The sequence below is a fragment of the Plectropomus leopardus genome, chromosome 12, assembly GCF_026936395.1.
Source record: "Plectropomus leopardus strain MGB_pleo_1.0 chromosome 12, ASM2693639v1, whole genome shotgun sequence".
NCBI classification, from domain to species: domain Eukaryota; kingdom Metazoa; phylum Chordata; class Actinopteri; order Perciformes; family Serranidae; genus Plectropomus; species Plectropomus leopardus.
Window position 1 is genome coordinate 8285444 of NC_142187.1, and position 12170 is coordinate 8297613.

Genomic DNA, 12170 nt, shown 5'->3' on the forward strand with positions numbered 1-12170 from the left:
TAACTGTTTTCTGTCCTCCTCTTGTGCTGCTCTTTTTCAAACCCCTCCCTCCTTCTGTCCACCCCCTCAGTCTCCGTCTTCTTTCTCTCACCTTATTGAGCGTTATGACCGCCTCTTGGTTCACTCCGGTGATGTTGAATGTTTCCCCAGTCTCCCCCTCCAGGATGGTATATTCCAACTTTGCATTCTCACCCAGGTCTGCGTCGGCTGCCGATATACGCCCTATCTCGGCCCCCGGGATGGCCAGCTCGGAAACGGAGAAGGACCACATACCTTTGAGAGAGACACACAGTGGCACACATTAGGGAAGCTGCTACACTTCATTCAAACATTAAACATTTCAATTCCTCTTTTGAGCTGTTTCCAAATTGCTGTCCCCCACCTGTGCTGAGCCAATATTTGCAATATTTCAATGAGATAAGGCAGCATTTAATTTAACAGAAGTGAGAGGATGAAGGAGAGGGATAAAAGGAGAGAAAGGCAGAATATGCGTTTGAGCACTCGGTATTGAGATGTTATTAAAAGCCAGGTAAAATATGGCCAGAATACCTGCTGTAAAAAATAACTAAATTAAAAGAGGCTAGGATTAAAAAGAAAGAAAAAGCAGAAGGAACAGAGGAGATAAAGAAAAGGCAAAGATTACAGGTAAGAAAAGCTGCTCTGTCTCCCTCAAAACATTTGAACTTGATGACATGAGCTAACTACTCATCACAAACATCCACTTTTTAGTCTCTGAGTCACCCAGTACTTCCTCCTGCTAACAAGAATTAATCAAGATAACAGGCTCTTTCATGTGTGCTGCCATCATGTTTAAACATGCTGGTTTTACTTTTAGTGCTGGGCCCATTAAAGCAGCACATTATTAGTCCTTCTGCTGGCTTTGCAGTTTACATAGGGAAACAGTACATTTTGCTTATGATTCACCCGATGCACACATCGGAGGAGAATATGGAGTACATCTGTGAACTCATATTTCTGCATAAAAAGCACACATAAATTCAAATATCCACCTACCACTGTATTTCGACCACACATGCACACACACACACACAATGGCCACCAGCTGCACTGACAAGAATAAGTGTGCTGGGAAAGATAGAAATTGAGCAAGGGGAAAAGGTAAGATATCACTATTTGGCTCGTGCACACAGAAGAGACAGACTCATTCAAACAGAGGCGTTATCTGCTCAGCTAAAGCTAAGGGAATCAGATAGACCTGTAAATGTTGGAGAGAACAACATCGCACAAACACATTGGGTTGACAGAATAAAAGATAGCCGGCACTTCAGCACGACAGTATCTGGGCCAACGCACAGTCAGATGATTTCCGCAAATCTGACAACATCACAGCGAGACTAAATGCGAGGTTATTTCTACTCTGAGGATCAGGATTACAGTTCAGACATCAGAGTGGCATCGGCAACAAGAGTTATCACCCGGCGTGTTTGATTGTTGTCTGTCCTAATTAATTTTTTTTTTAGAGCACAGGGGTTTCTCACTCCAACAAGTCCTCCAAACTGAACAACAAAAAATGCAATATTCTGCTTCTTTTGATCTGTCTTCTGCAGTGTTAAGCAGTCAAACCAGAGTCCCAGCTTGGATTTTCGGAATACTTAGTCCAGGTTCCCCAGTGCCATGCCAAACCCCAACAAAAAAGAAAATCAAAACTCTTTTGATTTTTTTATATATTTATTCAGTTCATTATTTCTAAAATATCCGCACTAAGTCTGGTGGAGAAATACCGAATCCTCTATTTATTTTTTATATTTTGAACCTAAAAATAGTGGAATAAGCTAAACAAACACACACCATGTGTAATGCTGCCTTCACATGGAATCAGATAAAGTAGACGGCAAGCTGGATATAATTTTAGTGAACAAGAGCAAACAGTAAAATCAGGTGTGGCTGGCAGACAATACTGACAGCAGTAATGGTAGACGGCTCTTTGCAACTGGGTGTTGTGTAGCTCCTTCACACAAGACAAAACAAAATGGCATTCTGGATAATCACTGGGCATTACTAGAAAATTTGCATAATTAAAAAACATAAAATCATTTAATTAATTATATTTTGTGTAATTCCTTGTAAAGAATACCCCATTGCCACTCATTAACTTATCATTACGCATGTTTCGTTTAACTGTCCTGCCAATCCATCGGACTGCATGTTTGTTTTGCTGTGTCATTCAGAAGACAGGGTTTCCCACACATTTATTGTAGCGGATCTCCACAGTCAAAACATCTGTAAGGCTGCATTCATCTGCAAACATCTGAAACACTGTATTCTGCACATATAAATACATGCTGCATACACACACACACACACACATATATATACTATAGTGTAGTATGCAGAGCATACTATGGGCACAGACAGAGCAGCAGAACGCCAGGTGCAGTGACAGTGACACCTGACCATTCATTGTGCTTGGTCTAAAACTTTGTCTTAACTTGCCTTTCTGCAGCAGTTGCTTTTCTTATTTATCAATCCGATCAGCTGACTGGATCGACAGCTCAATAATCCACCCTGTGACTAAAACTCCTTAAACTGCTGCTGAGGAAAAAGAGAACTCATCAAGAGTTCCGCCTGCACTGTGTTCATGGATTCACTAAAACATTTAGAGAGGGATAACAGAATGATAAAGAAGGGACGCACACACAGACAAAGTTGCCACACAAAAATGCCACAGATGGATTCTAATTCTGTGGGAAACAGGAAGGTGTTGTCCTTCTGCCATCTGCCTGATTCCATGTAAACGCAGCATAAGTTTTTCTTTGCCAGGTTGCTCAGATTCCCAGATAAAAAAAAGTCTGAGGACAAGACCTCGGTGTTATATCAAACCCTGGCTCTACATAGGGCTATTTGCGTTTTTGCACTGAGCACCACAGTTCTCCTACATGCTTAGCTCACAGGATAAATTTCAGCTCTGCAACCTCACTGCCACTTAATCCTATGTACTTGTCCTTAAAACAAAGTAGGAAACCAGATACAAACAGCTGTCTCCAGTTTCAGTCAACCAACCTTTTCCCTAAGAGCTTTTCAGCCGTCCACACCACATGCATCTTAACAGATACCTCTCTGTTTGAATCAACACAGCAGTCCATAAAAAATTGCACATTTCACTTGGGTTTTAATCACATTTTACATGCGTAGCTGTACACAAAGTACATGTTTTCATATTTTTTTTTTATATTTTATGCACACTGCTTCAGCACCTGTGGGCTCGGAGCGCTGCCAAAACACAGGTGACCTACTCTTAGCACTGCGCCTGAACACATCCAGGGTACATACAGTGACAAAGGACTGAAGCTGTGGCTCTCCTAATGTAGAGCTTTCAATACACCACCTGTGTCGAGAGGCTGTGAGAGGTTTTGCAGCTATACAATAACATCAAGCTATTTGCATGAAAAAAGAGGTCACAGATGTCAGGGAAACATAAACACTGGTCTTTGGGAGTGTTTGACTAAAAGACAAATCCTGCCGTTTGTCTGTTGAGGACAGTCATTACCTTGGTAGTTTTACGCAGGCTTTCTTCTTATCATTTGGGGCAAGTCGCCTGTGGTTGCCATACAATAACTGCTAGATAACCAATTTTTTCGAATACTGCATGTAGAGTTAACTTGGGCCTTGTGTATTAGAATGTGTTGCACACTATGAAATGAACAGTTCTGAGGAAAATCACATTTATTTCCACTATTGTTGATTCATTTGCTTCCAGTTATTGACTCTTATGTCTGGACACAACATGAACTCTCTGCTTCAAATTCCCACCGACAAAGTGTCAACCTCGAAGTAAGGCCATCCATCTGTAGGATAAGTACCAAATTCTGAACAGGATCAGCAGAAGGAGATGTTGGTTTTTTTTATTTAAATCTTATTATTAAATGTAAAAGATGGAACAGTGTGGGGTAAAGATCAATCGGCAAATCAGTAACCCTGTCATTTCCCCAGTTGACAAACAGTTATCAAATTAAGAATCAGTATGTTGCTGTGATAATAGAGTCAGTATATTTGCATGGACAACTCTCTAAACATTCAACAGCCAAGATGGATTTGATGGGATTAGAACAAATTCCCTCTTGATCAAGATGAAATCACAGTAAATCTAATAGTTTCTTCATTCCCTCAATAAACTGTCCTCTATTATAGTTAGTGCAAGCCTCAAAACATGCCTGTTCAGAGTGTGCTGACTGCTCTGCCTCCAGCTCTGAGGTACTTGACCCACCCCCATAGTTCACTATCGAATGTTTTGTTCACAGTGGTGTGTTTAGGGTCTGGATAACTGTCTGTAGCCCAGTCTTTTTAACTGCCAAAATATCTAAAGGTGTTGTATGTAAATCTGGAGGAAAATAGTTGATTGCTGAGTCTGGTTCTATGTCATCAGCTACTGACACTTTGAGTTGGTAGTCTGATCAAACCACCAACCCGAAGCATTAGGATTTTTATGACCTGGAAATGACTCAACAATCAGCTCTCCTTCTGTAGCATTACACACAGCACTTTCAGTATGAATATGAATTATGAGCTCATAAAACCACTGAATCTTGTGTATCTCCGCCTCTTCACTCAGATGTGGGCACCTGACAAAGGCACACACCACACACACAAATTGGCGATGTTCTTGCAAGATTTTGCAACTTTTCAGACCTTTTTAGCCACTTGCTCAAGTAAAGTCAGAGTAAACTCAGTCATCAGCTCCTCTGACAGCAGCACAATGTCTCTCCCTCCCTTCCTCACTCACCATGCACAATCAGGCAGGAGTCAGTTTAGCTTTCAGCCAGTCATGGAACCCATAGGCTATTGATCTAACAATAAGTCCATCGGTGCAACAACTAATACATGTTTCCTGGGAGATCCAATGGAACCAGCGGATATGCAGGCAAAGAATTCCTCTCCCATACACTGGTTATTTTAGCATATCTCTATGAACAGATATTTAAATAGAAACAGATACCTTAGATACCACAGAGCTTACATTAAAGTGAAGACGATAGCTGATGGGTTACGACATTTCATTTCGGCCAATAGAAAAGCCCAGAAATGACTCCTAAAACCTGGAAATCAGTTGGCATTTGAGCAACTTCGGTTCCCTCGACTCAAAGTCAAAGTTTTTTTGGATGAGTATTTGGTTTGAAGCCTAAAATAAGGTCTGTGGTTAAAATAGGCTGAAGAGACTTTCACATTTTATTCCACTGCATAAAATATACACCACTTGTGAACTTTGAAGTTTTTATGTCTTAAAAAAGGCAGTTGCTGACAAATGGCTAGATGAGACTACAGAACATCATCACACAACATTACAGCCTTGTAGCAATGGCAATGTGACCATGGTGTAGTTCGTTATAGCCTTATAACAGTAGCTTTTTACTTCTGGAGGTTACATTCAGAAAGTGGTGCTCATTTGTGGAGATCATCTTGCTGAACAAAAGCTGAAAGTATCATAAATGTCTGTTTGCCACAGAGCCTGTTTTCTGCACTGATCCAAAATCCAATGGAAACATCCTGCAGACTTTTAGACAAGGTATCCAGGGCAGTGTTAGCTTCCGGGTTGGCCTACAGAAAAACGTCATCCCTGGTTCTGACTCCCCACGCAATTGATAGGTCGATACTCACATTACAAACTACAAACAGAAATGAGAACCCTTAGATTACCAAAATCTTCTCCTGCTGCCTAAACATTCTGCAAACAAACTTCACACTCATCACTGGACTGGCAAGCGGGAAAAAAAACTCTCATTCAGATAGTTACATCACTGATGCTTAAAATGTTTGTTATTGCGACAATGTAACATCTCCGGTCTCTCTTTCTTCATGTGTTCTTGAAAGCAAGCGAGTGCAGAGAGCATGCCATTTGGCAGTGTAACACTCAATTCACTACAGTATGTTCCTAATGCTCTATTAATAAATATGTCCTTTAGATTTCAAGAGCTGGCACTCCACACTGCACTTCCTTGGATTCTCAACAATGCACTCTCTCAGCGTGAAGGATGAACTGTGACTGAGAAAATCGAAGGACAGACAGACAGAGACTTCTTCCGTTTTAGTTAGATGTTGTTTCCCAACCATGATCAGTGTGTTTACCTGATTTGCTTTTATTAATTGCTGTTGTCTGAAAAATTCAACACAAATCTATTATTCGTTTATTTGTGCTTTCCCTCTCTGGCTGCTGCTTTAATGGCTGGGAGATTTTTGCCAGTCCCGTCTCAATAAAGATTACATAACAGCACAAGTGACACAAATTCACCAGTGACATTCGTATGGGATTTGTTTTTCATAGTTAAATATGCTTAAGTGGTTAGCTGCTAGCTAGCGCTACAGCACTTCCTCTGCACACATTACACGCATTGAGAGTTACAGTAGCATTACACTCACTGATGGCCTTATGGCTCTAAAGGGCCATGAATTGGCCCCATTACCATATGCTGCTCTCCAGGCTGCTCTTTACCCACTTTTTTTTTTTATCTTAATTTACCTCCTGGTGAACAACTGCTTCCTCCTCTCCCTCCTCTGCAGTTTACTCAAGGTGTTAGTCTGGATGCTCCAGAGCATGTTTTCAACTGCTTAAGGTGAAATATACAGGAAACACTGACGGGCTTCACTGCAGTTACCATAACTTCTAGACTAATAGCTACTTTTTGAAAAAGAAAAAAAAAAAGACACAAGTAATTTAAGGCTTGAGCGGGACTTCACAGTTAGACAGAAAATGAACTCCCACAGTGCTGTTATTCATAAAAAGGAATGTATTACTCATTATTCAATACCCTTGACGTCCCAGAATTAATCATTATTGCTCTCTGTGAATACTTTATTACCTTTCATTATTTTATTTTCCTTTCAGTCACCAAAACTGTCAATTTCCTTACATTCTTGTATTTTAAAAACTGGATAAGTTGGCTCCAGTTTTTCAGAGCGATCATAAACAGCAAAAGCATTTTTCTGCTTCATCAACCCACTGAAGTGCAAATCATTTTAAGCCTGTAAGGAACAACTTGCCACACAACTCAGTCTCATGTAAATTGAATTTACATACTATTAATTTCTAACAGTAAATATGTTTTGGGAGAAACATAATGCCACCTAGACTATGTTTTACCAACATAATGAAAAAGCACAAGTTGAATGCAACACTTTCTATACTTGAAAAAATGTTGCCAGGAGATACAATCAAGGCAGGCTTTCCCCCCAAAACATAATTGGCACGACACATAAGTGGTATCAAAACCGAAATTCCAAGAATGTACATTATTGTTTGCTGCATTTCATTAATTAACTTGCTAAACATAATACAGGACTAAAGTAGTACACAGACAATGTTTAGGAGATGGTGATTATGGGGCTGTTTTTTGGAATATTTAATCATTGTCTGATGGTGAAGGAGATATTAATGCTACATCATACCAATGTTACTCGGATCACTATGTCTCTTACTTATTCAGTCTCTCAAACTCAGTGTTGACTACATTTGGCGGCCTGTCATTGCATCACATTGGCAAAGGTGCTTACCCACCCAGGTGTAGTATTTTCCTCACTGCCAACCAAAGCTGATCAGAGCTGGAGCCGATAAATATCTGTGACTACTGCGGAAGCATTTGTGCTGGCTCTGAAGGCTGATTGTTACTTTCCCTTTAATATAATATTTTTTATCCAGCGGGAATGTCACCTCTGAAACATGATAAACTATATATATATAATGTGCAAATATAGTTGCAGAAATGTAAAATGTCCACATTTCCCTTAGTTACTCGGCTGATCATACAATGCTATTTTGGTCAAAAGTCTGCTTCCAAACTTGTGTTTGGCCTTTAAACATGACATTGCACTGGAACAGAGCTTGGTTCTTAAAAAAATAGTTTTCTGGGTTTAGTATAGAGGAACCTGTACAGAGCCCTGATCTCATACCATAATAATACCTTTGGGATGAATAAGATCTAATCACCCAACATCAGCGTCCGACCTTACTGATGCTCTTGTGGCTGAATGGTAGCAAATCACTGCAGCTGAATAATTTTATTCTTGTATACCTGCCTGAAGGAAACATGAACAGGCATGTTATATTATAAAACTAGTTGATACACTATGATAAAACATGGGAAAGTATGTGTCACACAACAGTCTTTCCAGTGAATATGTGTCTATATCTGTCAGAGTATGCCGACGCCAACGTGGCCCTGCAGGGGTCTGCCCACTGGAAGGGACAGCATGTGCCAATGAATCAACGCTAAATGATAGTTTATGCGGCGTGACTACCATGCCTACCATCTGGGACTGACACAGCACCAGAAGGCTGAGGCAAAGACAACTCCAACATAAACAGGGATGTTGCTAATGAGACAGCAAATTAGGAAAGTTATTTACAAGTCAGAGACTGGGGTTCCTATTGATCTGTGCTATTGTACGACGAAACGGGGCGACGCACGCCTACGCCGGCGCCACGGTCCCTGTCCCTCTCTCTCTCACACACACCAAGTGAAGCTCCCGCCTTGCCTTCTCTGATACACACTTGTCACACACATGGAGCGCTCACGAGGAGAGTGACAAAGGGGGTGTGATGTTGGCAAAGTGGGCTAGACTTAGTCATTATCAGCTTTCTGCTCACACAGGAGAGCAGCCGGCAACACAAGTCATACATCATTTCCACCTGCGATGGACCGGGGGAAAAGAACCAGAGGGATCCAGCGAGGGAGAGAGGATAGTGAAAGGGTGAGTGGCGGGGAGAGATTCCCAGCTCATTCTGCACATAAAGAAGCTCAAAAAGCAGCACAGTTCGCTGACAGAATCACACATCAGATGAAAATAGAGAGTGACTAGGATCTGTCCTCTGCCTTTGTTCGCACAGGTAAAGTCATTAGAGCGGGCTGTGAGGAAACAGCATGGGCGCGCCGGTTCAATGCTTCATGTCTCACTAATACAGGTGCTCCCCACCGAGCTGGCCATAATTGTGCCACGGAGAGAGGAATCAAAAGCCCTTGTGTGCTGTGTTTGGGCACTGCTTCACAAACAAGAAGACACTCTCTTCACGTCTCTTTCTCACCCACTTTAAATCAGCCTGCTCTGATTCCCTGTGACAATCTAGGGGACGATTATTTGAACAATTGGCTGGGGACTGCCAGTTTTTTTTTCTGCAGGTGATCGGATGAATGGTGCCATGCTGGCAAGGGTATTAGTTGGAAATGAAGTGAAATGACAGGTGGTGAGTGTTAATTAGGGAGGGTGTAGTTTAATACAGGTTTAAAAGTGCAGGGGAAAAAAGAGCTTAAATTGACAAACTGCTGGATGGGGAGGGGAAGGAGAGTGAGGAGGATCTCAAAAGAAGAGGGGGCGACTGTAAAAGGAAAGATAAATGTGAAATGAAAGATGCAACACAAGAGGGACAGAGAGGGTGGGAAGAGAGGGATGGAGAGGGTGGTAAAACCAGCAGGGTACCACTTTTTGAAGAGGAGTGTGAAACGAGGCCGGTGTGGTAAAAAGCAGTAGGTGAGAGGAGGGTAAAGTAGAGGAGAGGAAAAGACAGGGGAGGAGAGGAGAGGAGAGGAGAGGAGAGGAGAGGAGGAGAGGAGAGGAGAGGAGAGGAGAGGAGAGGAGAGGAGAGGAGAGGAGAGGACAAAGAAGGAGAGGAGAGGACAGGAGAGGAGAGGACAAGGGAAGGAGAGGATGAGGACGAAGGAGGAGAGGAGAAAACAGGAGAGGAGGTGGGGTTGAATAGGAATAAAAAAATAAGAGTGTGTGACTCCGCCACATCTTATCTGAGGCAGAGGCGAAGTGTTTCTGGTGGAGGTGGAAGGCGTCGAGTTAGGGGAGTCATTAAAAAAATGTCTAGTTGGCTAAAGCGCACGCACTGGTTTTGAAAATAGCTTGAATAAAATCTGCATCCGTTTAGGGGGAGTCCATCACACAGGCACTCACACTCAAGAGGGCTTAAGGGAAAAGGCCAGAGACGGCAGGGAGGATCAAGGCGGGGGAGAGTGTGATTTAGGCATCATCACGAGTGTCTGAGACACAGAGAGGGGGGTGGACGCTGAGGCAGGGATGGAGAGATGGAAACAGTGTTTGCTGTGTAGGCAGAATTTTTATCCCTCCCATGCCACTACAGGGTTAAATTAGACTATATGTGGTGAAAGTGAAAGTGAAAGTGACGCTTTCTCTCTCAGTGCTAATGGGGTTAATAATGGAACAGTGTGGATCTTTTCCTTCACAGGCTCCGGGGCAAGCAGTATAAAACACTGCGTGCTGCTATTTAACTCGCCTTGTGCAGAAAGGCAGGCCATTAGCTATTACTGAGCTCACTTCTAATGCCATATGGAGTAGGAGGATGTGCGTGTGTGTATGCGTGTGTATCCATTAGTCCATTAGTATGTGAATGCCTGTGCTTGCATGCTGGTGTGGGCGCACCCAGGTGCCTGAGTGCAAACACTGCTAAACAACGCAGAGCTCACCTCGCCACGTCAGTCCTGAATTGACGCTTTTTAGGGCAGGATGAAGTAAAGCAGATATGTGCTAGTAACTTATAGAACAGAGCTTTCTGCAAAGGCCTTATTGGAATATTCTCAGAAGTCACGGACGTGCTGTATTCACATGAAATCCAGCAGCAAGGTTATGAAGAGAAGCTCCAGCTTTTTCCCTGATATCATGTAGCTGAAAGCTTGACATTGACTGACTCTGGAGCACGCTGACAAAATGATAAAAAAATGACAAAGTGGCAGGCTGGCTGCCTGGTTGGCTGAAAGACTGACTGATGTGACGAAGAAAAGGGGAAAGTAATGTACAGTTTGCGGCTGGCTCAAACCAGTCAGGCCGCTGACATTCGCTTCCACCTGCGAGATATTGTGAAGGAAAAACAGAGAAATGAACGTTGAGAGCTCAAGGGAAGACGGGGAAAAAGGGGGGAGAAATACGACACGGGGCCAACAGAGGAGGATTGTGAGAGAGAAGGAGAGAACGACTGAAAGAGAGAGAGAGATGTGACTGAGAGCAATGTTTCCAGCAGTGATTTTACCGTCTATTGAAGCAGAAAGCACTGAACTTTAGATGAAATATTAATACAGAGCAAGAGAAACAGAGGGATAGAGAAAATAAAAGGGATAAAAAAAGCATGCTGGTATTAGCCACCTCCATTTTAATTAGTTCCTCCTTTCATTTCATTTCCTTCATCTCTTATTTGGGCTCCGAAGATGTAAAACTTAATTACAGAATAACAATTATTGGAAATTATTGCCTATTACCTAATTGTTTAAGTTATCGCCGTAATCATTATTACTCTTTGCAACCACAACCGAGAGCTGGAGTCAGATGGAATTAGTCAAACCGTTTTAGGAATCAAACACTTAATTTTCCCCCAGAATGTGCCGATGGAGAGCTGGCGAATCCAGAGGTCGGGTTTAATTAACACAAGGTGTTGTCCCAGCCTGGAGGCAGGCTGCTCACTGGACATGGATTTGCTGAGATGAGAAATGCTTCCTCTTGAGACGAACAAAAAGACAAAAAAAAGCATTGATTTATGACAAGGCTGTGAGATTTTAAAGAAGCTGGAAAAGAAGAGGCAAAAAAGAATTCACCTAAATTGAATATTCTCGCAGGCTTGTTTGTGTAAAGTGATTTACACTAATTGAATGCATTATATGATGGGTGTGGGAAATGTGATCAGGGCTCGTATTTATCACGTCTCAGAATCACTCCCAGGAATTGTGCTGAAAGTTAACCCAGGACAAGAAGACACTCCTACTTCAGAGTAGGACTTGGAGTTATTTATGAAGCTTCCTACACTTTCTTGCAGCGAGAAGGACTCACTCTACTCTCTGAGGACGACACTCTGAGCTGCACAATAGAATCTTTGATGACGAGTAGTTTTCCTGACAGTTGAAGTTTGACATATTAAACAGAGGCAAAAATTCAATATGGGGGATATAGACACATTTCTTTATGTTTAGGCTGTATGTGTGTGGGAAAAGTAATCTAGGTAACTGAGATACTGAAGTTATAGCCCCATTCCCATCATCCATACCAGCAGCAACAACGGTTGCTTTTTGACTTTTTTTTTGGTTAATTATTCTTATTTATTGTTTTTCTTTAGCCTTAGCAGCATTCAGTTAGTTTGATACTTAGTCCACGATGTTGTGGAAAGTTTTGATTGTGCTCTTCAGCTTTTGTTAGCCATTTTTACCCTGCCTATTTAA

The 12170-nt window shown here is 42.1% G+C and overlaps 1 protein-coding gene across 4 annotated transcripts in view; it reads right to left on the bottom strand.

Annotated features, from left to right (window-relative positions):
- The window catches only part of cdh24b (cadherin 24, type 2b), a 172743-nt gene that overhangs the window by 44942 nt on the left and 115631 nt on the right, over positions 1-12170 (bottom strand). For all 4 annotated transcript variants that reach the window (XM_042497571.2, XM_088085100.1, XM_088085101.1 and 1 more), the window contains exon 6: positions 92-273. In XM_042497571.2, coding sequence (XP_042353505.2) covers positions 92-273 — 182 coding nt within the window. The remainder of the gene's footprint in view (positions 1-91; positions 274-12170) is intronic.